General features: G+C 43.2%; 1 protein-coding gene across 1 annotated transcript; it reads right to left on the reverse strand.

The window, feature by feature from the left end:
* On the reverse strand, positions 1–25592 carry LOC116881110 (glutathione S-transferase omega-2). Its single transcript, XM_032880658.1, has 7 exons — positions 25196–25592; positions 19196–19306; positions 18818–18926; positions 16207–16429; positions 15161–15262; positions 1455–1561; positions 1–286 (listed from the first exon to the last, which is right to left on the reverse strand). The coding sequence occupies exons 2-7, from the start codon at positions 19224–19226 to the stop codon at positions 127–129; spliced, it is 732 nt and encodes a 243-aa protein (XP_032736549.1). The 5' UTR covers positions 19227–19306; positions 25196–25592; the 3' UTR covers positions 1–126.
* Between the last annotated feature and the right edge of the window lie 230 nt (positions 25593–25822).

Here is a 25822-nt window from a genome sequence, read left to right on the forward strand (position 1 = left end):
TTCTGTCTCCACGTTTATTGGGAACCTCAAAGAAAACGAACAGATTGACTGACCCACCAAAACAATTCCTGATGCAGAGTCACGACATGCTTGGGAATTCTGGATGGTGAAGGGATGGACTGAGGCTCAGCAAGTTAGCCCATAGTCAAAGGCATCAGGGTTGTTCTGAAAATAAAGATTCAAGAAGCCCAAGAAAATGTTCTTATCTATGAGAAGAGCGCACACCGTGGGGTCCTGCTTCATGGCTGCTGTCCAGAGCCGTAGTGCTGGCGTGTGGTTCAAACAGCTGCAGGACAGGAAAGAACCGTTAGCTCGTCTGCAAGGGAGGCCATCGGGAAACGTGGCATGAGTGGCTTTTTAGATTTACAAGACACAAAAGGCTGGTTTATAAAGTTATCTTAGTTACCTTATCATCAACGGATCATGATCATGTCCTGGAGGAAAATCTTATTTGGGGAACAGCTCTGTGTGTTTTGAATCATGGAAGTTGTTGTTGCTTTTAACAATGCCGCTAAAATACATGTGGGCTGACTGTTCTGGGGAAATTAAGTGTGTGGGCTTCCCTGTTTATCCCCAAAAAAAGACAACCCCCTGTCATTCTTAGATTTTACTGCAGGGAGTTTGAAAAAAGTAAAGACAAGTAGTTTCCAAAAACACTTTTTTAAAAGTCAGCAAAACCATCATCAAACCTTGAAGTACTGGAGCTGACTGAGTCCTTTCCAAGATGGACCAGGAAGTGGAGGTCTAGGATATACATGTGACTCGCACAAGATAGTACAACTGGTTAGTGGAAAATCCAGGAGGGGAAGGTTCCCGGGCCATGGCTCGGTACTCTGTCCCCAGAGGAGACAGGTTTTGGTCATGTTTATGTTGACACATAGTTTAAAAGATCTAAATACTTTCTATCTGGGAACACCTGGGTGGCTCAGTCGGTTATGTGTCTGCCTTCAGCTCAGGTCATAATCCTGGGATCTGGGGACTGAGTCCCAGGTCGGGCTCCTCGTTCAGAAGGGAGCCTGCTTCTCCCTCTGCTTGTGTGCTCTCTCTCGCTGACAAATAAATAAATAAAATCTTAAAAATAAACAAATAAATATGTTCTATCTGACCTTTCATCGGAGATAGTTAAAGTGGAAGGTGGGTGGGTTCGAGCCCACGCATTGTGAGGGTACAGATGTAGTTCTGCCTCAGCCGGACCCAGTTCCCCAACCAGTTCCCCAATGCCAGAATTGTCCGGCACCCACCCTGTGACTGTCTGGGAGCCCAGCAGGTGCCCACCCAAGTTCAATGTCTCAGAGCATCATGGGAACAAAGCACGTGTTCTGCCTGGGGACCCTACATGGTCTCCCCGAGTCCACCAGGGAATTTCTTCTATTTTAAACATCCCTACGTTTCCATGGTGAATGGCTGGCCATTCTGTTTGCTACCCAATGCAACCCCATAGTCAAAGGTCTTACTCGGCAATTCCATACACATCCAGCCGCTCAAACCAGGGCCAAAAGAGGTAATCAATCATGGATATACAGTCTCCACCAAAGAAGATGGTATTCTGATAGCCAAGAATCTAAAAGTTTAAACAGAACAAAAGCAAATTAATTTACTTACCTGCTGACATATTTATAGATGCTGAATACAATTATCGAATTGCTTCCCGAAGAGGGAGAACCAAGGCTCTGCTTCTCCTTCCAATCTGTTACACAATGCATCTGCCCTTTTCCTGAGGTTTCTTCCATTTCCTTCAGGGCCAAACTCCCAGCCACGCTCAGCCCTTCCCCCCTTTCAACACTGGAACAACGAGGTGGCTCATCTGACTGGGGAATCTGGAGGAAAACCCAGACAGGGAGCGAAGCCCCGACCTCTTGGCCTGGAACAGTTTCCTCAGAGTCCTAAGCTTTCCGTGGAGGAGCTCAGGAGACAGGGAGGGGACCTCATTAGAAACCCTGCCTGCTGCAGTCGTGATCCCCATTCTCCAAGATCCACTTTATCCCTAAGTAAGGGGATACCATGGTTTCCATATGTCTTCCTCTTTGTAGACTTATTTCTTGATTCAAAACGAACGCAGGAAAGAGCAAGTGCTATTTAGTGGATTCCCTCAAATTTCAACACTGTATATCCTATTTTCTTGTTTTATTTGAGCTCTTCGAACTTCACACTTTTGGGCCATTTAACACTGTCAACTCTTTGCATTAAAACAGAATTTCTCATTTCCAAATGGGACAAATTTACACAGATAGACCGTAAAGCAAACAGATAAACTCTTCATAGCCAAAATACAGTTAAAAAAAAAAAAGTAGTGGAAAATTTTAAAAGCAAAAATGCTTAGTAGAGGTCATTGTCAAGCCAGGTCTTTCCAAAGAGAAAAGTATGGTGCCAACCCCCCAATTCAGTCAAGCAAACTCTTGGACCCACAGAACTCATCTACTACATACTTCCCTATAGTTACAGAACCAGATTTCTATATCCTTTATCTGGATTTCTCTATTCCTATCTCTATCACCAGGCTTGACTGCTCCTTCTCCAGCTTATGGGCTCTGATGTAGTCTACAGCTGTAGTTAAGAACCTTAGCTCAGGGGTGCCAGGGTGGCTCAGTGGGTTAAAGCCTCTGCCTTCAGCTCAGGTCATGATCTCAGGGTCCTGGGATCGAACCCTGCATGGGGCTCTCTGATCAGTGGGGAGCCTGCTTCCCCCTCTCTCTCTGCCTGCCTCCCTGCCTACTTGTGATCTCTGTCAAACAAATAAATAAAATTAAAAAAAAAAAAAAAAAAGAACATCAGCTCAGGAGCAGGCAGACCTGATCTTAGGCTAGGCTTAGGCCTCCTATTCAATATGGAATCCTAGGCAACTTACCTATGTACCACCTCCTCCAAGCCTCAGTTTTCTCATCTGTAAAATGGTGGTAAGTTAGTGCCCACCTCAGATGTTATGGTGGGGAGTGACATAATCATGCACGAATAAACAAAAGCTCTTATGATGAGAAAACACAGAGACATCCAAACCTTACATCTACAGATAGCAGATGCATCTCTGACAGAAAAAAATCAATGGGATCCCCCACCTGCCACCCTTCTCAGAGGAGAAACCAAATCTTGCTGCCCTCAAGTCCAAGTTTTCATTATCCCCTGACATAGCATGGAAGAGTTCCCGTGATGAACGTCCTGGAAGTCTGAAAAAATGTTAGGTAGCATCACTTTGTTCAAGAAAACTAACAGGATGGACTAAACCAGTGGAATCTGGCCAATGAAAACTCAAAACAGGCTATTTTAAGGCATAAGGAAAATAGATCTGACTTACAGCAGAAAGGAACAAATCGTTCAGTATTTATGGATTCCAGAGAGCATCAAATCTTTATGTTCACAAATGGATAATAATTATGCAAACTTTTACCACTGGCTTCAAAACATATACCTCCAGCTTATTATTGGCCTTCATGGCACAAATCAGAACGAAATCTAAATCGACTGACCCTGGAACAAGTATAGCTCTTCTGTTTACAGATGAGCGGTGCTCTTGGGAAAGTCCTTGTCAAAACATATTACACATAGACGTTTACTGGAACCCATGCTAGGTCCTTTGGTTAAGAGATATTTTGAAAATGAATAACTGCTTAGTAATTGGTATGTATTAGTATATATGTTTAAAGCTTTTAATTTACTCAAAGTAGGAGTATGTCTTTAATATACATGTTACAGATACAATTAGTTCTTACATAAACACTCAAAGGAATTCAAGCCCATCAAAGTACACGGTACAATAAAAAGTCAGGATGAGGGGTGCCTAGGTGGCTCAGTTGTTAAGCATTTGCCTTCGGCTCAGGTCATGATCCCAGGGTCCTGGGATCGAGCCCTGCGTCGGGCTCCCTACTCAGTGGGAGGCCTGCTTTTCCCTCTCCCACTCCCCCTGCTTGTGTTCCTCTCTCACTGTGTCTTCTGTCAAATAAACAAAAAATCTTAAAAAAAAGAGTCAAGATGAGCACATGGATGGAATAGATGAGGCATCACTTATCCTCTTCCAGCCTTTCCCACCCCCAAAATACATATTCACATGCCCTCGGACTGTCATCTTTTTTCAAAGATTTAATTATTTATTTGAGAGACAAAAAGTGAGAGACAGAGCGGGAGCAGAGGGGGAGAGGCAAAAGGAGAGGGACAAGCAGACTCCCCCACTGAGCAGGGAGCCCGATGCGGTGCTTGATTCCAGGACCCCAGGATCATGACCTGCGCCAAAGGCAGATGCTTAACCCACTGAGCCACCCAAGCGCCCCTCTTAAAATCTTTAAGACCCTCAGTGGGATCGCTCCCTTCCATGCAAACCTGGTATCTTCCAGACATAGGCAGTGGCCTTTCCATTGAGAATCACATAACATCAGTATGGGAGGGGTCACTGGACCTCTTCTAGTGGGACTCCCCTCCCATTTTACCGTGTATTTACACCACGCTCAGTACCAAGGAATTAAGAGACGCAGTGTTTAAAAAAAAAATGTATACCATAATATATAAAACATGGAAAATAATAAAACACTAAGATCAGAGAAAACAAAAGTTAGAACAGAAGGTCAAAACAAGGAAGGAAAACAACATCAAGATATCAAACCTGGGGTCCTGCAGAGTTCCTTAAATAAAGCTTCGAGTTTGACTTGAGTTTCCTGAGCCAAGGGGGAGAGGAAACTGCACTGGTCAGCTGAGACTGATTCTTGCCTCTCCCATGGAAGCACAAAAGGACTCTCACTTTTCAGGAGAGGAAACAGTCCCAGGGAGTTAAAGGAGCTCTCCAGTAGCCCAGAGTGAAGACAAAATCAGCATTCTCCCCATTCCCAGACCACAGCCAGCTCTGTGTCACTGAACTTCAAATAGGTTAAGTACAGAACACAAATCACAGCAGCTTCGCCAAGTCTCTTGTGAATTCTTTGTTTGTTCTTTCCATTTAAGTATCAGCAAAAAGCTTAGAATCAGCAAACTCTGAAAGCCTCTGGCTCCTCTGTGAGAACTCCTTCCCCAGTCCCTTGTTTTCTCTCTCTCTGGCTTTGCCAGAGCACCTGCCCCACTGGGAGACAAGACACAATCACGATTAAAAAAAAGGGGAGGGGGAGAGGAAGAAGAAGAAAGAAAAAAGAGAAGAGAAGAGAAGAGAAGAGAAGAGAAGAGAAGAGAAGAGAAAAGAACCCTTACCAAATTCTCTCCTGGGAGATGCCTGGCCAGCTCAGTCTGTAGAGCATGCAACTCTCCATCTCGGCGGTTGTGAGTTCAAGCCCCACTTTGTGCTCTACAAAAACTCAAATTTTTACAAAATTCTCTCCTTCCTTCCTGTTCTATTCCATTGATAAGAACGTCTTCAGGCAACTTTAATGAAATAGTTCTCCTGCGTTCTCAGTTTAAACTCAGTCGCTTGCTTACAGTCCATTAGCTCCTCTGACAGATTTTAGGATAAATAGTAAAATAAGACAGTAAGATTTCACCCTCCCCCCACCCGCGCCTTCCTCTAAGCGTGAAAAAGCCCGGATGGAAGAACCCCTAGTCTTCTTGGAGGGCCTCTCGGGCTCCCCCAGGAGGACCTAAAAGAGGTTCGAGAGAGAGAGCAGATGGAAGGAAGAAGCGCGTCGGGCTCCCCCTTGTGGCCATCGATGGTGAGGCGCCCTGGCTGGCTCCCCCAGGAAGTTCACCAAGGAAGAAGGTAAGAGAAATCTGTAAGATTTTGGAGAGAGAAGCAGCAACATCATAAAGAGAAGCCAAACCCAGACTTTCTCACATGAGGCATTCTAAAAAGCTTTCTTCTACAGTCTTGGGTAGTGAAGCTCGGGATCAGTTCACTAACTGCTTAACCTTGAGAGGCTGCTGTCCCAAGCACGCCCCTTGCCATTGCCTCCCAAGGAGGACAGACAGCCCGGTGGCTTGCAGAGGCGCTGCTGTCCTTGCTGGGAGAGAACAAAAAAGTGTTTTTTTTTTCTTGTTGGAAACGGTTCCTAAGAAGCAGAATCCACCCCCCAACCCGCACAGGACACAAAACCATCTGCCAACACATGAGCAAGGCAGGCCCTTCTCCAGAAGCAGCAGAAAAGTACCCAACTCCAGGGCAGAAACCCCGAGTCCATGAAAGATAAGAGAAGGCTCTCCACATTTCATATTTCAGGTGCCTGTTACACTGATGAGGCTGAGGTTGAGCTAATGAGAATGAAGTGATTACCTGTAAAATGAACTAATGGTACAGAAACAAACTTGGAGGACATATAAAACCATTTTTCCTCTGGAAAGAAGCCTCCGACATAGGGTTTAGGACAGAACACGCCCCTCCTGCTGCTCTTCAGGTATGACCTGGAGTCCCTTATGAAGATTCAGAATGCAATTTGTCCACATTTGGGGATTCAAGGACCTTCCTGAAAGTTCTATGCTGGAATCCTTTTAATGGACCTACTCCTTTTGTCAACATGTATGTGTACAACAGTAGCAGGAGAAGCCAGGAGGCCAATGCTTGACGGGTCAAATACCTATAAAGTGACGGATGGTGGAGGAAAATATAAAGGAATGTCTTCAATTTCCCCTACAGGGGAAGATGACTTCTTACCTGAAAAAAGCTGTGGAAGAAATCACAACAGGAAAGAACTACATAGCACAATATTGTTAAACGTTGTATTTCTATTATGTACAAGAAAGATAAGCCAGACTAAAAGGTAAAAACAAAAGAAAACCAAAAATGCTCATTTTTGAAAAATAGCCAAATATCCTTTATATATAAGGAGCTCTTTAAGGGGAACTTTTACAAATCAACAAGGGAAATTAGGAAGATCTTAATAGACAGAGATGGGTAACAGCCCATTTTCACAAACAAAACACAAAGGGGAGGCGCCTGGGTGGCTCAGTGGGTTAAGCCTCTGCCTTCAGCTCAGGTCATGATCTCAGGGTCCTGGGATCGAGCCCCGAATCGGGCTCTCTGCTCAACAGGGAGCCTGCTTCCCCCTTTCTCTCTGCCTGCCTCTCTGCCTACTGATCTCTCTCTCTCTGTCAAATAAACAAATAAAATCTTTAAAAACACACACACACACACACACACACACACAAAAGGAATGGCATACTTTGGGGGGAAAAGCTTCTACTTCACTAATAATAAAAAAAATACAAATAAAGTCCACAATAAAAATAACTACTGCTTCTCTCCAAAGCAGGCAAATATCTTCTTTAATGAAATCTCCCCACAGTGAAAAGGGGAAGTGCAAAGAGAATTTTTATACACTGCTGGTGGGGGGCAAACTGCACAAGTCTTTGGGGAAGCAATTTAGCAACACACAGCTCAAGCCTCTAAATGTTCATACCCTTTGATCTGGAAGTCTGACTAGAAGTCCTAGAAGTCTGACCCACTCCTAGAAGACTGACCCCAAAACATTCTCAAATAGAGAAACAGACTGCTGTTTTTTGCAGCACCATTCACAATGGCAAACGACTAGAAACAACCTAAATATTCCTGGTGGGGGGGGGGTGCAGGATAAATAACTCCAGTTTATACACATGCGAATTACATAGAATGAAAGTGATTTTTTCTATTTTTAAAGATTGCCCCCATAATACAGAAATACATTCTCATTATTTAAAAAAGCTCAAATGATAGAAAGTAGTTTTTTTTAAAATATTTTATTTATTTATTGGACAGAGAGAGAGATCACAAGTAGGCAGAGAGGCAGGCAGAGAGAGAGGGGGAAGCAGGCTCCCCGCTAAGCAGAGAACCCGATGCGGGGCTCGATCCCAGGACCCTGAGATCATGACCCGAGCCGAAGGCAGAGGCTTAACCCACTGAGCCACCCAGACTACTAGAAAGTAGTTTAAATGGCAAAGACCTGCTCTTTCCCATCCCTGCTTTTGCCCACTTTTCTTTCCTATCTCAGTAGCAGTCTCTGTTAGGAGTATGATGTGTACCTCTCTAGGCATTTCTCTGGACATTTATTTACATGTATATATACACATATGTACATTTGTTTTCTTCTACAAAAGTGGGATCGCGCCATCTGTATTACTGTGTAATTCACTGAAATATTTCTAGGCAATCTTTTCATGTCAGTGCACACGGCTCTACCTCTTTCATTTTTAACTGCTGTATAAAATTCTACAAGAGTGATATGGGAAAGAGGCAAAAGAAAAGTTATTAAATTTCCTTACCCACTGCCAAGCCCCTGAAACAGGCAGAGTGACATTCCCCTACGGACTCAACTGCTTCCACCTTAACACTTTGCTAAGGGCAAAAGGCAATCCTAGCCTGACCACCCCACATACACTAGGATCCTGTGGGTCTACTTTAACATATAAAAATTCCTTTGGAAACTTCCTTTATCTCTAAACCCTCCAAGATAACGTGTTGGCAATCATCCCCAAGCATACGGCCCACCAATACATATCTGATGGGTCTCAAGACGAGGGTTTAATTAGACAGTAATAAATGACTTTTCCCAACAAGAGCTAGCCCCTCAAGGTCCCGGAAACCTTGCTTCCAAAATTCCTTAGAGACTGACAGCTATCCCTGATCCCCTCCCAACTTGCAAGTATGTAATGGGTCACTCCTCACAACCCCGGGGCAGCAGCTCTTTCTGCCCACAGGTCCTGTCCCCGTGCTTTCATAAACCACCATTTTGCACCAAAGATGTCTCAAGAATTCTTTCTTGGTCATTGGCTCCGGGCTCCGGGCCTCATCCCACCGAACCTCACTTATATTCTAAAACTTCATCAAGAGAAACATAATTTATCTAACCATTCCCTGTCTAATGTACATTAAGGTTTATCATTTTCCAACCTCATAAATAATGCTTCTTTAATCAATGCTCTTAATACATATGAATAAGCATTTACAGGGTTTATAAAAATATGGGACGATCTTTATATCATGGTTGCCCAGTTCTATATACACTACAATTTTTTTTTAATTTTTAAAATTTTTTATTAACATATAATGTATTATTAGCTCCAGGGGTACAGGTCTGTGAATCGCCAGGTTTACACTCCATAGCACTCACCATAGCACATACGTTCCCCAATGTCCATAACCCAACCACCCTCTCCCTACCTCCACATCCCCCCGAAACCCTCAGTTTGTTTTGTGAGATTAAGAGTCTCTTATGGTTTGTCTCCCTCCCGATCTATACTCTACAATTTTTACTACATAAAAATATACATAGCAGAAAAGTACAGGAAATAAAAAGTCCAAAATGATACCCGTAGCTGTTTCTGGGTAATGGGATTATGATTTTTTTTGGTCTGAGTTTCTATATTTTTCTGTACTTTCCAAATTCTCTCTAATGAACAAGTATTTCTTCACAATTGGAGAAGAGTAAAACTAATCTCTAAATAATAGGAATAATTATTAGTCTATTATTTACATGGTGGCACATGGTTTAGCAGAAGGCTCTTAACAAATATAGCAAATATTAGTTTACCTAGAAAGCAGCTGTCAGAATTGGACAATGGATGAAGTTGTCAAAGTCACAACAGCACTAAAACCACTCAATTAGCCACTGTCTATAAAGGGTCATCAGTTCCTCGGTGTAGAAGGATGGTAGTTACCACTAAAAATGGCGTATTAGGGGTGCCTGGGTGGCTCAGTGGGTTAAAGCCTCTGCCTTCAGCTCAGGTCATGATTCCAGGGTCCTCGGATGGAGCCCCACATCGGGCTCTCTGCTCAGCAGGGAGCCTGCTTCCCTTCCTGTCTCACTGCCTGCCTCTCTGCCTACTGTGATCTCTCTCTCTGTCAAATAAATAAAATCTTTTTTAAAAAATGGCATATTAGTAGACATGCTAAATCAGTTAGCAAACCCAAGAGAATTGGCCACATATGTCCAACACAAGAACATGTACATAAATGCTCACAGCAGCATTACCTGTAGCAGTCAAAAAGTGGAAACAACCCCAGTATCCATCAACTGAGGGATAAACAAAATATGACATATCCATACAGCACAGTATCATTCAGCCATAAAAAGGAATAAAAGATGGACCTTGAAACCATGATGTTAAATAAAAGAAGCTCATGCAAGGCTAACATTGTATGTTCCCGTTTATATGAAATGTCCAGAACAGGTAAATTCATAAAGACAAAAAGTAAATTAGGGGTTGCCTGCAGCTGGGAAGGTTCTGAAGAAATGGGAAGCCAATGCTAATGACTAAGGGATTTCTTTTTAAGACAAATAAATGTTCTAGAAATGTTCTAGAATTAACTAGAGGTGATGGTTGCATAGCTATGTAAATATTAAACCACTGAACTGTACGCTTGAAAAGGGTGAATTTGTGGTCTGTGAATTATGTCAATAAAGCTGTTATAAAAAATAGGTAGCAACAATGAATTTAGTTTGTAGACATGGTAAGTTAGTTGATAACAAGATAAACTTAGCTTATAAATAGTCTGCCATACACAAAAGGCTATAGAAAATTATTTTCAGTGAACAATTAGCCAGATATAAACTTTCTTTCCCTCCTGTCCTAGTGACATCCAAAGAGAAACAATTAAGCAATGCATAAGTAATTTCATCATTGAAGTTAGTAAGAATTAAGAAAGAAAAATAGCAAAACTTAACCAAGACAATATGATCTAACTGCGTACAAATGTGTTCTTTCTGGAGAGGAGAAAGGACAGATTAAAAATTAAGGCTATAACCTTAATTTTTAATTAAGGTTTAATTAAGGAGAAATTTTAAATCAAGAAAATATTTCACTAGAGACACTCCTGGATGTTGTAAAGACAACTTCTACAAACTGACCTCAGGCAAACAGCTGCGTACACAAGGCACAGAATCAAATTTGGAGACGTGGGAAACCTGGCATGGAGATACCACAAGGCAGTTTGGGGAATGCCAAGAATTAACAACATCAAGTGTCCCGTGGCCCCCAGGAGCCAAAGGCCTCAGGCAGGTTGTCATTCCCTCAGTGTTTTTCCAGAATGCTCTATGTCACCGCCCTTCTCTTCTCCTTGGATGGACTTCCGCTGATGACTAGCAGGAGATCAAGGAATAGCCAGCCAGAAGACAGAATCCATTATGCACAGAAACCCTGAACTAGAGCAAAATTCTGAAGCATCAAAGAAATCGGGCCGAATCCTGTCTTTCACTGCCCTTGTACTTGAGCCTAGTGCTTCCACAAGGCAAACATTCAGAATGAGGACACTGGCAAAGAGGAGGAGGAGAAAGAGGATGAAGAACAGCAGCAGCAGGGCTGGAAGGTCTGGCACATTCCAACCCACAAGGATAAAATGGAAGTGGGCTCAAAGTGCTATTCTGATATGGTGAAATCAATCACAAACATTAAAAAAAAAAAGAATTAAACTAAAAAGATGAGTACCGCTGACACTGATTCAGTAAAGACGAGAAACTTGGCTTAAAAACAGAAAGCATGGTTACAGAATGGCCTCCCTGCCATTTTAAAAAACTCCCGAAAATGTTCAAAACGGGAAAGCGAGCAGGGAGGATGCCGGTTTGATCATGAAAACAGCAGTCGTGCATCTCAAACAACTGTGAACCTATTACAGAAAAATGCCATTATAGAAGAAGCACAATTGACCTTTCATTTCGATGAAACTATTTTTTAAGAAAAATTTCTAAAGTCAGGGGCATTTACGGCAAAACAAACTGTCAGAGTTTAAGGCTGTAAAGGTAAACTGAGCCTTTTGCTTGGGAATAACATGGCAGAAGATCACATATAGTGGTATCTCAACTTGCTTATCCCTCAGAAAGACCATATATATGTAACACACTTTCAGCTCTAATAAAATCCTGATTACACACAACCATGCAAAAGAGCTGCATAAGTCAGGGAACATTCTCTACCAAAATTATTCTGACAAGTTTCTATTTCACTAGAATCTCCTCGAATTGATATACTGTATTTAGAGGATTGGATCAAATAATTCAGCTAACTGGGCAGGGTTCAGATTCTGATATTGCCTGCATAGTATTTATAATTCTTGGTAATGATGGGACAAAACCACATTCAAATCTGCTAGAACAATGCTGAATACTCGCTCAAAGGTCCTTAAGTACCATCCATGAAAGCTACCTACACTTGGGCTAGTTAACGGGTTATTTCTAGAACTCAGCTACTGAAGATAAAGTGGAAATGTGTTCTTCAGGGATGTGCCAGAGCTGACCAACCACCGATGACATCTCTTCTCAACCCTGACCTTGGAGACACAACATTGGTAGGTCAAAATCAGCCTCTGGTGGGAGTATTTACATCCCTGAAACAGAAAACACTATAAATCAGAGCGTCTTTTTCTTCTGAGAGTCATTTCTTTTTATTTCTTTTTAAGATTTTATTTATTCACCTGACAGACAGAGATCACAAGTAGGCAAAGAGGCAGGTGGGCGGGGTGGGGAGGAGCAGCCTCCCCGCCGAGCAGAGAGCCCGAAGCGGGGCTTGATCCCAGGACCCTGGGATCACGACCCAAGCGGAAGGCAGAGGCTTCAACCCACCGAGCCACCCAGGCACCCCATGAAAGTCATTTCTTATAGACGATTATTTATCATCCATAAATACTGCAACTGTACAAATCTAAGATAGGCAGCTGGAAGTGTAAATAAATTTAATCTGCTTCCACTTGACAAAGGTCAAATGGAAGAATATTAATAACCAGTTTTCCCTTAAGAGGATAAAAATAGCATTCTGATGGCTGCCAACAGAGTTACAACCCACCCATAAAGGGAAATTATCAGTTTCTAGAACAAAAATAAAGGAAGTCATAGAACCACCTTCCAGATTATTCTAGAGGTAAGGGGTAAGGAGCCATATTACTGCCAGATTGCTCCTTGACTAACCTACCCATAGTCACTTTCCCCTCTTTCTTACAGGACCCTGATTTTATCCAGGGTGTCCCCCTCGAAAAAACTACATTTTCCAGCCTCTCCTGAACATAGTTATGCTACAACTAAGTTCTGGCCAATGAGATTTAAGTAGTCCTTGAGTAGGAATTCTGGGAAAGCCTTTTTTTTTTTTAATTTACTTGAGAGAGAGAGAGAGAGTGGGCGCAGGAGCATGAGTGGGGGAGGGGCAGAGGGAGAAGCAGACTCCCCACTGAGCAGGGAGCCCAATGTGGGGCTCCATCCTCGCACCCCAAATCATGACCCCAGTCGAAGGCAGATGCTTAACCAACTGAGCCACCCAGGCACCCCAAAAGCCTGTGAATAAAGGGGCATGGCCCTTTGCCATTTTCCCCCTCTGTCCTCCTTTCTGCAACCTGGAGCATGGATGTAATGGCTGCAGTTTCAGCAGCCATTTTGTCATTTTGAGAATGAAAGACTTGTACTCAGGATGACAGAACAGATCGAGAGAAAGATCCTCAGTCCCTAGTAACTATAAGAAAGCCATCAAAACAGCCCTGAACTGCACTACCTCTGGCTTTTTTGTGTAAGAGAATAAACCCTTATAAAATAAGTTCACAGCAGGTAGGTCCCTTTTACTAGCAGCTAAACAAAATCCCTAACAAATCTAAATCTTAGCTTCATTGGCAGGAGGTACAGACAGAAGCCATACAGAGCTACCACCTAAGGAATGTGGTGATTCAGGGAAAGGGAGAAACTCATCACATGCTCTTCCCCCTTCCTTGCGAGATTTTCTTTCTTTCTTTCTTTTTTCTTTTTTTTCCTGGAAATGACACGATTTTATATATTGGGGGGGAAAAAAAACCCTCAAAGAATATACAATAAATATCAGAGCAGGATACAGAATCAATATGTGGAAATCCAGTTGCAGTCCATACCCTATCAATGAAAAATCTGAAAAAAACTAAGAAATCAATTCCATGTGCAATAATATAAAAAAATATCTAGGAATGATTTAATAAAAAATGCAAGATTTTTACACTGAAAATACAGTTTTAAAATTAACTAGAGAGGGGGCGCTTGGGTGGCTCAGTGGGTTAAAGCCTCTGCCTTCAGCTCAGGTCATGATTCCAGGGTCCTGGGATGGAGCCCCCACATCGGGCTATCTGCTCAGCAGGGAGCCTGTTTCCCCCTCTCTCTCTCTGCCTGTCTCTCTGCTAATTTGGGATCTCTGTCTGTCAAATAAATAAATAAATAAATCTTTAAAAAAATTTAACTAGAGAGGATAAAAATAAATGGAACCAAAACAGTATGGGAATGGCACAAAGTCAGACACGTAGGTTAGTGGAACAGAATAGAGAGCCCAGACATATATTTATACAATGAATTTGTGCCAGGAATATAAATTAGTATAGCCACAACGGAAAACATTACGGAGATTTGTCAAAAAATTAAGACTTGAACTACCATATGAACCTGCAACTCCACTTCTGGATAATGAAATCATTATCTCAAAGAGACATCTGCACACTCATGTTTATTGCATCATTATTCACAATGGCCAAGATATTGGAACAACCTAAATGTTCTGTGATGGATGAATGGATGAAGAAAATTTGGTATGTATGGTTTTTTTTCACTGTTTTTTTTCATTTACATTAAATAACTTTAAATTTTCATTTAAATTAAAAAAATTTTTCAATTACTTAACATTTCATGTATTATTAGTTTCAGAGGTAGAGTTCAGTGACTCATCAGTCTTATAAAACCCAGAGCTCATCACATCATGTGCCCTCCTTAATGTGCATCAGCCAGTACTCTATCCTCTCACCCCCTTCCCCTCCAGGAACCCTTGGTTTGTTTCCTATGATTAAGGGTATCTTATGGTTTATCTCCCTCTCTGATTTCATCTTGTTTTATTTTCCCCTCCTTTCCCCTAAGCCCCTCTGTTTTTTCTTAAATTCCACATATAAGTGAAATCAAATGATAGCTGTCTTTCTCTGATTGGGTTATTTCACTTAGCATAATACCCTCTAGGTCCATCCACATTGTTGCAAATGGCAAGATTTCATTTTTCTGATGGCTGAGTAGTATTCCATTATATATATGTACCACGTCTTCTTTATCCATTCATCTGTCGATGGACATCTGGGCTCTTTCCCTACTGTGGCTATTGTATTCTTGCCACATTTTCAAGAATAATTCTATAGCAGGTGAGTGGAGGGGAAGCACCCACAGGTTAAAATTAGATGACTAGTAGCTGAACTTACCAAAGACTGACAGAAAGAATAAGTCTGTGAAAGCAGGGGGTGTCAGGGGGCCCAGGCTAGGGACCCTGCATTGCTTCTTGCACTGTATCTAAGCAGGAGAGGGGCCCCTTTTCGTACCTCTTCAAGGTTGCAGAATTCCTGACGCAGGGCTAGCTTCAGATCAGCACATTCTCTCCCGCATCTCAATGCTACCAGACACTCCTTGGTCAAGTGTGGGACCTAATCAGAGAACACAGGTTCTTAGTAGAGCAGTCTGAGGAAACTCTGGGCTCCTGCTCTTTCTAAAAATGTAGCCAGAGCTTTATCACTCCAACTTAACAAGCCAACGCCCACATCCAGGCTCCCCACCTCCTCGGAGGGTCATCCCTGTGGTTCCAGAAATCCATGGTCACCGCACCATGGTAAAACAGGGTGCTTTAAAAGGGGTTCTCCAGTGCTCCTTACTTGCTCAGCTACTCCGTGCTGTACAATCTTAGGCGGGGCATTTAACCTCTCTAAGCCTCAGTGTTGTCATCTGAAAAATGGATACAGTAACAGTACCTACCCTAAAGGGCACTTGTGAGCATTAAATGAGTTAACCTTTATAAAGCAGGTAGGACAGTGCTTGGTACAGCATAAATGCTCAAGCTATGTCAGCCATTGATGTCCCTGAGTTCCTTTTACCTCTTTTCAAAGAGAACTATCATAAAATTTCCCCATCATTTTTTCCTGGATTATCAACAGGTACCCCCTTTTCTCTCTTTTTCACATTTCCTGCACAGTTGGGACTGCTGCTCCGAATAAAGGGCAATTCCCTTTCATGCATTCCCTTCTTCACACCCCAACAATTTTTCTACTTGAAACTTTAGAAATATTTCCTTTAACACACTACCAGTTTTCAGCTCTTCCAACATTCTTACCTGGAGTCACATGGTCCTAACCATGCTATAACCATACCTCTTGAGACTGCTGGTCAAAATAGAAAAGAGCCTATCAGTTAAGCCTTCCATCTTTAATATCAGAGGGGACAGCCTTACTATTATTCCATACTAGTTACCCTCCTAAGGGGCAGGTAATGTTGCAACAAAATGAAGCTTAGCTTCAAAAATGAACTCAAGTTTGGGAAACACATACAAAGTAAAATGGACTGTATGTAAGTGACTTTTTTTAAAAACTGGGTATACCTTATAGAATAACTCCAATAACATCTTCTGGCGAGCCCGCTCATAAGGGTCATATGGATACAGCTTTCTTCCCGGGTAAGCGTCATCCAGGTACTCACAAGCGATGACAGATTCGTAGATCAACTGACATTTGCTGTTCTCTAGGACAGGAATCTGGCCAAAAGGGTGCTTTGTATAGTACCACTCAGGCTTGTTTCTCAGGTTAATGTTGACAACTTCATGTCTTAAAAAGCAAAGGGAAAACAAGACAGAACTAGAAAGAGAGGCTTAGGGGCACCTGAGTGGCTCAGTGGGTTAAAGCCTCTGCCTTCAGCTCACATCATGATCTCAGGGTCCTGGGATAGAGCCCCACATCAGGCTCCCCACTCAGCGGGGAGCCTGCTTCTCCCTCTTTCTCTGCCTGCCTCTTTGCCTACTTGTGATCTCTGTCTGTCAAATAAACAAATAAAATCTTAAAAAAAAAAAAAAAGAAAGAAAGAAAGAAAGAGAGGCTTAGGCAGGCTGACACTAATCCCCAAAAGCAGAAGCAATCAATTTATAAAATTTAAGTTTGCCATAAGTTTTCCAAAGTTTGGGTTTTTCCAGAGAAAAATACATAGCAAGGTCGTTGTCTTCATGCCTGTAGTTAAGATGTGCTAAATGTTTTCTCTGCCTTGTCTCACGTGCTCCTTGTGACTCCTGGCTCCAGGAGTTTCAACCTCCTGCCCATTATCACTGTGAGGAAACATCAGAACCGTGCTGAGAGCCAGGGAGTCTGACTCAGAGAGCACGCACTTAACCACAGCATTCCAGAGTTTCCAACATCTTAACACTTGCAAATGCACATCTGATATTAACAGGTCACAACAGAATATGGTATATGTCCGCAGTTAAGAGCTTGAATTCTGGCATCAGACCGCCTGGGGTCTGGACAGTCTAGCTTGTGATGCGGGCCAAATTCCTTAGCCTCTCTGTGCTCAATGTCCTTAATTGGAAAATGGGGGTAATAATGGTACCCATCTCTTGGCACTGCTGTGAGGACTGAGTAAGTGAGTATGTCTGAAATGCTCAGGACAGTGCCTAGGTACATAAGCATCAATAACCTTCTTCTTATTCTCATTATTATCATTAGAGGCTCAAGCCTACCAGAATGTCAGGACAGTGCCTAGGTACATAAGCATCAATAACCTTCTTCTTATTCTCATTATTATCATTAGAGGCTCAAGCCTACCAGAATGCGCTCACTTATGTTTAAAAGATTAAAGGAAACAAATGAGTATATTCTTTGCTCCATCAAGGAGATGGTCTTAAATCGTAAAGCAGTGGTTTTCAACAGGGAGTGATCTTGGCCCATTCTGCAGGGACACAAGTCAATGTCTGGAGACATTTTTTGGCTGTCACAGCTAATGCAGAGAGGCCAGGGTGCTCCTAAAAGTCCAGCAGTGCACAGGATAGCACCCCATCCCAACCCAAACACATGTACATACAAAACTAAACTACCTGCCCCAAAATGTCAACAGTGCCAAGGCCGAGAAACCCTGCCCTAAAGAAATATTTACATTGGTTCCTAAGCTACCATTTTGTCACTAAGGGCAAAACATCGGGCTACTGTTCTCTAAATTTTATTTGAAATAGGTAACTTATTTTAAATAGGTAACCTTGGGGCCAAGGAGACTTGAATAATAAGGAAGAATCTGGAAATACATTCCATATACACTCAACAAAGCAGAATTATGTAATTTTGTTTAAACTGTCTCTATACTAGTATTTCTCTGACATGAATCTGAAACTCTGAAGTCATTCCTTAAAAGGATGGACTCTTCGAGAGTCAAAAGCCTCACTTTGGCTTTGAGGCCAGCTGCCTCCCCCCAACCCAGTCCCTACTCCAGCAAAGTGGCTCTGCCTCCCACATCCAGACCTCCCAGGCAGGTGCTGGTTTTACAGAATCCCTTCTGGAAGAAAATGGATCTATTTTTCAAGTATGCCAGAACCTTAAAGAGGCCTCTTGACTGAAGTTTTTTCTATGTCACTGTTTGGAACTATTTGTCCATTCATTCAAAAAAATATTTTTGAACACCTACCTTGCACCAGGCTCTCTGCTAGCTCATGAATAAGAGAGACAAAAGCCCTACCCTCAAGAACTGATGTTTAGCCTTAGGGGGATGGCGGGGGAGGGGAGGTAGCGGTGGAAGTGGGGCTGGGCAGAGTGGAAGAAAGGACAAACAAAACTGTCGGAAGCGGGAAGCGCTAAAAGGAAAGCGAGCGCACAGAAGGCGCGGGGGCGGGGTGAGGCGGGGAGGGGCGGGGGTGGGGGTGTGAATGGAAGCGGGGGGCTGGCTGGCTGGCTGGAGCTGTCCCGGAAGGCCTGGGGAGCCCCCGCAGTGCCCTGCCTTCAGCCTCGAGACGGGAGGGATCCTTCTCACCAGAGGCCCCGTTAGGTCTGCACTGAGCTCTCCTGAAAGTTTCACGCACAGACTCGGCTCCGCTCGGAAGCAAGCTGGGCCGTTGCGGACCGCCCGCTACAGAACCCGCCCAGGACTAACCTTTTAGGAGCCCCTCTGAAGTCTGAGCAGGGCGCCCCAGATTTTGAACACCCCGCGCGCTTGCGCGGCTCAGGCCTCCGGCTTCTCACCTGATGCCTTTGGCCCGGAGGACGAGGCGCGTCCTGTGCGCGTAGGGGCAGAACCTCATGCTGTAGACGCGGATCAGGCCGTCTGGGACCGGCCCGGGGGGGAGGCTTCCTGTGGGGGGAGACGAGGAGGCAGGGGCCCGTAAGCCCACGGGGAGAGGGGCTCTCTCGCTTCCCCCCGGGACCCCAGGAGAAGTGCTCCCGCCCCACCTCGTGCGACCGAGAAGACACATTTGTATGTGTCTTTTGCGCAAAGGATCCCTTCAAATCCCTCCCCGCCGCGCTGGCCTGGGGGCCAAGGCCGAGCAACCCCCTCTCCAGAGCCAACTTTCCCAGCTACGCGGCGACCCCAGTCCGGGGACCGCGGTCGAGGGGGCTCACCTTTCCCAAAGGACCTAGTCGCATCCTCCATGATCTCCGAGCGTGAGCGAGACGTAGAACGCTCGCCGAGGCCGCAGGTTCCGAGAACAGCCGCGCTCCAGCGCGCCCCTCCTGCCCCAAATTCAATTTTTGAGTGACTGAGCTCAGGGGTGGGGATGGGGGTGAGGGTAAGGGGACAGAGGGGAAAGTGATCTGGGATAGGAGCTAGGATAACTTAACCAAGAGACACTTCCCCCGATCTAGAGGCCCCAGAGTTGAGAGTGGGCAAGAAACCCCTGAAAAGTACCCCTTGCCTTGAACACGTGGGCAGCGCATTCAGTGGGGTCTCTCCTCCACATCAAAAAATCCCTGAAGAATGGGCATTTGAACTCCAGCATATCTTTCAAGGGAGTTTAATAAAACTTGACCAGGGTAATATGTTTTCGTTCCCATCCTAAGCCCTCCCTCCTGCCTCTCTAAGACAACTGGACACAACCTCTCTATAATGAGTAAGATTTGTTTGTTTGCTTTATATAAAACCAAATTTCCTCCGGATATAGCAGATAAGGAAAAAACCTTGTTAGCGTTGCGATCTTGCATAACCTTGGCAGTGAGTGCCTCCTTAAATTTGGTGCCCTAGACCCCACACTTGCTTCACCTTTAGTTCTGGCCCTATTTGTGAGACTTTGCCCCAGCTATGGAAAACAGGTGATGAATGTAAACATTCTTCACCTAGAGGCAGAAACAAATTTGTGAACTCTTTCCACCTGCAGCATACATTTCAGAGAAAACTCTTTCTGATTGCTAGGGAAAACATGACCAACAGCCCAGCCATGTGCCACTTGGAGAGCTCTTCCATCCACCTTGGATAAAAGAGGTAGCTGGCCTTTGCTCAGACCCTGATAGGCTGAGATCTTGAATTCATCAGGTGATAAAATAGTTCCTTTAATTTTACACAACTTAGTGGAAATGGGAATTGCTTGTTGATGGACTGTATGAGATTGACAGGTAAAGAAGGAAAGAAAATTATGATTATGTCCCACTCACACTAATCGATTTCCACTGACTACCTTCTTTGATTCCCATGACTACTCAGTTAGGCAGGTAGTATTATTCCTATTTTACAAAATAGAAAACAGCCTCAGAAAAAATGAAATTATTTCTCCAACGTGATCAGCTAGTGGGGTCAAAGAACTTTAAAAGCCTAAAGCCTGACTTACCGTCTTGACCTCTAAAGGTGGTAACAGTATGAATAGGAAAGAATGTAAGTCCTGGAAAAGTGGTAGCCCATAATAGCTGCTCAAATGTTAGCCAAATCCAAATAGCTTTGTTAAAACAACAGAACCTAATTATGTAATTATGAATGGGTCACTGTTGGCCTTTGGAATTCCAATATAATTAGAAATTCTTGGTTAATAGGTTAACATTTTTTTTTTCTACTGAATAAGAATCTTTTAAAATCTTCAGGATAGTGACTCGGTTACATTTTTTGCTAAGTCAGAGTGACTTCATGTGATTTTGAGGAGCTGTCACCTTGTAAGAATAGGAGAATGGCAAAAATGTTTGAATAAGTGTTCTCTGAAAATAAAATGCATGTATGTCAGCAAGACATCTGGTATTGGAAAAGACAAACTGACTTGCTATGCTAACAATTTTGTGCTTTGGGAGACAGATAAAGTAATAGGATGATTACTGTTCTGGAGCTAATTTTGATCAAGAGGAACAAACTGGGTGGTAAAATTAAAGCAATAAACATAACCATGTCATGGGAGATTTTCTGGTAGACAAGCAGATGACTCCCAGGCAGACAAATGTATCCCCACATAAAGAAAGCAGATTTCAGGGATGCCTGGGTGGCTCAGTGGGTTAAAGCTTCTGCCTTGGGCTCAGGTCATGATCTCAGGGTCCTGGGATCAAGCCCCCCGCATTGGGCTCTCTGCTCACCAGGGAGCCTGCTTCCCCTCTCTCTCTGCCTGCCTCTCTGCCTACTTGTGATGTCTCTGTCAAATAAATAAATAAAAATCTTTTTTAAAAAAGAAAGAAAGCAGATTTCAAAGAGTTGAGAAAATATATCCAGATTCTAAAGCGGACGGCCATAAGAGGATTGTGAAATTGTTAAAATAAAAATAAATGATTACTTACATGTATTTGGTGCTTTATGTGTATTCACTCATTTAATCCTTAAAATAGTCTTATTAGAATTCTATAATTTCATTTTTTTAAAAAGACTTTATTTATTTATTTGACAGACAGAGATCACAAGTAGGCAGAGAGGCAGGCAGAGAGAGAGGGAGAAGCAGGCTCCCTGCTGAGCAGAGAGCCCGATGTGGGGGCTCCATCCCAGGACCCTGAGATCATGACCTGAGCCAAAGGCATAGGCTTTAACCCACGGAGCCACCCAGGTGCCCCTATAATTTCATTTTTAACAGATGACTAAGCTGACGTTGGCAAGGTCAAGTCACCTGTCAAAAACCTTATAACGAGTTTAAGAAAAAGAGGGAGGACTGTGAAGCCTGGAAGTTCAACTCCTAGGGGAGGACTGCAACCAGAATCTTATCTATTACCAGAGATAGCCAAACTTTTCTGTAAAAGTCGAGATAGTAAATACGTGAAGCTTTTCCCAGCCATCTTGTCTCAACTGCTTACCTCTACATTTTAGAGTGAAAACAGCCATAGATAATATATTAATGAACAGGGGTGGCTGTGTTCCAATAAAACATTATTTGTGGATGCTGAATTTAAATTTTATATATATTTTTAAAAGGCCTTTTTTTTTAGAGTAGTTTCAGGTTCACCACAAAACCGAGAATATATGGAGTTATCCCATATACTTACTCACTACCCCTACACAAACACAGCCTCCTGCACCATCAACATCCCCCATCAGAGAGGTACATTTTTACAACTGACAACCTTGCACTGATACAATATTGCCCAAAGTCCATAATTTTCATGAGGGCTCACTCGTGGTAAATTTCATATAATTTTCATGTGGCACAAATTATGATTCTTCTCTTGATTTTTTAAAAACCATTTAAAAATGTAAAAACCATTCTTCACTCTTGGGCTGTACAAAAACCAGCCGGGGACTGGCATTGGCCTGATGGCCTTAGTTTGCCCACCCCGGGTCTACAGTGACAATGACTGAATTAGCTATGGACAAACTGGGAATTCCATTTGTAAAGTAGAAGGTTACTGGATCACCTTTTTACTATGCCAGAAGAGAACATATTTCCAACTTTCTTCCGCTAAGGGAAACCAACTCTAAGATTTGGAAGATTTGTATTAAAAGTATATCTGTGTATGGGAAGTCACATTCTAAAATATCTGGTGTAGTTAGAAAAGAATAGATAGAACAATGGAAATATTCCTTCCTCTGAAGGAAAGCAATACAGTGTCAAGATTCTTACTTGGCACTATATCTAAACTCTGGCTTTGGCACTTAGGCAAGCTCTCTCTTGGACCTTCATCTTCCTCATCTGTAAAAAAGAGAACACGAATAGTACCTACCGGATAGGTTTTGAATATTGAATGAAATTGTGCACATCCTCAGTATAGTAAAAGCTCAGTGTACTTGAAAATTAATGACTAATATTAGTGAATAAGAACATGTTTAATAGCATAATGCACTCCAATTTTGTATCTATAAAGATCAAATACACTGCAATTCTGCTTTGCCAAGCACATTGGAATTGAAATTCAACTCAGAATACTTATTTCGCCAGTTACCAATTTAATGCCAGTTGAATGGGTTGAATGCTGCAGGCTACATTTCAGTAATGTGGTTTTTAATCTTACCACTGAATGCTAGGGTTTCCCTGGAAAGATTTTAATTACAACCTTTAAACTTATCCCTACTTCCTTTTTAGGAACCAATATGTACCTTTTTGAAATCCTATAAGCAAACTTTCTTTCATGTTATTATATCATGTTGATACCTCTATTATACTGATTCACTCAAGCAAAAAAAAAAAAAAAAAAGAAAAGAAAAACCACCACACACAACAAATAGTAATAGCACCATATGAAACCTACTCTAAATCTATTTCTAGCTACCTGAGATATAATCAGATCTGTTTTGAAAATATGGGAAACTTCAGTCATGGGTGACAATGACTCGAGCCTTCCAGGAAAAGAACGTTACTGCAGAAATAATTTCTTTAATTACACAAGTCTCTGCTTTGAGAAAAGGAGAGAAAGTGGAATTTACATTTTGCAGTTTTTAAAAAAATTTTTTTTGCCACACCAATCTCTGGCGGTAGCAGAAACTGGAGGACATTCCTCTTAATATTTCAGAAGCTAATTTACATGAAAAATTATGTTACCGCGTGTTCAAAAATTGTTCACCAAGTTTAAAGAGTGAGATATGTAAGGGAAAAGGCTCTGTTTTCAAACAGGCCCAAACTCAGGATTGTTTCCAGGAAGTTAGGATCATAGGGAATCTTGTGTTCTAATGCCTTTGGGACTTTTTTGCTCCATTTTTATTGAGATATAATTGACATACAACTCTGGATGAGTTTAAGTTACATAGCATAATGACTTGATTTACCGAAAATGTTTAATGATTACCACAATAAGTTTAGTTAATATCCATCTCCTCATAAAGATATAAAAAAAAAATTCTCCCCATGAGATCTTTTAAGATACTTCTTAGCAACTTTCAAAATATACCATACAGGAGCATTTAATATAGCCATCTTGTTGTACATTACATCGCCAGGACTTATTAACTGAAAGTGTGTACCTTCTGGCCACCTTTATCCCACCCCTCATGCCCCCCCCAACATCTGCAATATATCAAATAAGATTACTAAAGTTATCAGAAGCGGAACTTCATCTTCCCATGAGGGAAAACTGAGTCAAAGGAGACTCTGTTTTTAAGTACTGGATTCTGCTTTCCTATTCCTATTCTGATTTCTCTTTACAGCTTGGGGATCAAAGAAAAAAAATTAAAACATTTTAATATGGTAACATTTGAATGAGCAAAAGGCAGATTTTCAAGACCCTGAAATCAGCCCAAGTCAAATGTTTGTAAAGTCTAAACAAAACACACTAAGTTTGTAAAAGGAACACCAACACTTCCTGTTAAATCTCAGCCATAATAGTGGTGTGTCATAAAGGTGGGTACTATCCTCTCCTGACTCAACCTCTAAATGCTAGTAAAGACAGACAGACCCTGGCGGAAGCAAGTGTAAACTCATCTCTAAATGACTGTAAGAGTTCAGGCTGGATGTGAATGATCTTTTCAGTATTTATTAGCTTGGTGACCTTGGGAAATACACCATTTTCTATGCCCTGATGTTCCGTCCACAATTTAGAGCTAATAGTACCAATACATTCTGCGGTTTGGGGAGGATTACTTCAGATGCTGGTTGAGAGGCATTTTCTATCTAGTAAGCATGTAACCTTAGCCATTATTTTTATTAGTATTTGAATGTAGCAGGAAAGTCCCATGCGTACTCACAAAGTGAGGACTTTCCCGTGGACCGAATTCCCCTGCCTGCCAGTGACCCGCAATGTAGCTAACCTAGCGGTGCCCAATGCAAGGCTGAGAATTCCTGATTTGAGGTCATCTTTACCTGTCTCCAGCCAAAGCAGAAAAATAAGAACAATTTAGTGAGGTGTGTGGTTTTTTTTTTTTTTTTTTTTTTAAGCTAAAGGGATTCTCATTAAAGACCTGGTGTTTAAATGATAGACTGTGTGATTTTCTTGGTGTTAAACTCTTTGATGAAACTTTGATGAAGATAAGTCATTGTATTTTTCTTTTAGAAGTGTTGGCAAACCCGAAATTCCTAAAAATAATCCCCAAATCCAGAATTGACCTCAAAGCCCTTCTCCCTTTCGGAGCCTCTCAGACCGGACAGACCCACGCGGGGGAGGTGATAAAGACAGTCGCCCCGGAGGGGCCTCCGCGCGCCCAGCGGACAGAACCGGACGCGGAGTCGAGGCCGCAGCAGAGGGCGGTGGCAGCCGAGGGAGGCGGGGCCCAGGCGGATCCCGCCCCTTAGAACGCGATCCTACCCGTAAACCGGCCCCGGCGCTTGCAGCTCCGGCCAATTCTGAAAGCCTTTGGATGCCCTACGGCCAAGCCGTATGAAGCTGAGCCAATGGGCGGCCGCGTTACACGCTGCTGGACACCAAAGTCGCGAGTCCTCCCGGTGTCTGTGGCTGGCCAAAGTGGAAGCCAGGTAGTGGCTGGTCGTGGTACCTCTGCGCCCGGGTCTACATCCGACTGAAATCCGCCCGCAGCCGACCCGGGCCTGGAGGGTGGGGCAGGCGGACGGCGGCAAAGATGGGGCCGCCGGGAGCCTGGGCGTTGGTGGCGGCCGAGGGTAGCCTGCGGGAAGCCGTTTGTGAAGTCAACCGGTTCTCACTGCCTCTCAGGGTGCGGCCCCTAGACCGCCCGCATCACTGTGGGGTGGGGGTGGGGGCGGGGGCCGGGGCCGGGGGGGAGGAACTCATTTCAAAGACGGACTTCGCAGCTCACCCTGGACCCACTGTGTCGGAAATCCCGCGGCGAGCCGGGAGGTGATTGTTATGCGCTCTTACGTTTAAGAATAAGTACAGGAGAGCGCGATGGGGCGGGTCGACGGCTCCCTGATTTTGACAGTAAGAGCCGTGGGCTGGCTGTGTTCTCCAGATCTTACC

Source organism: Lontra canadensis, unplaced genomic scaffold (assembly GCF_010015895.1).
Source record: "Lontra canadensis isolate GAN:19392208 unplaced genomic scaffold, GSC_riverotter_1.0 scaffold3, whole genome shotgun sequence".
Taxonomy (NCBI): Eukaryota; Metazoa; Chordata; class Mammalia; order Carnivora; family Mustelidae; genus Lontra; species Lontra canadensis.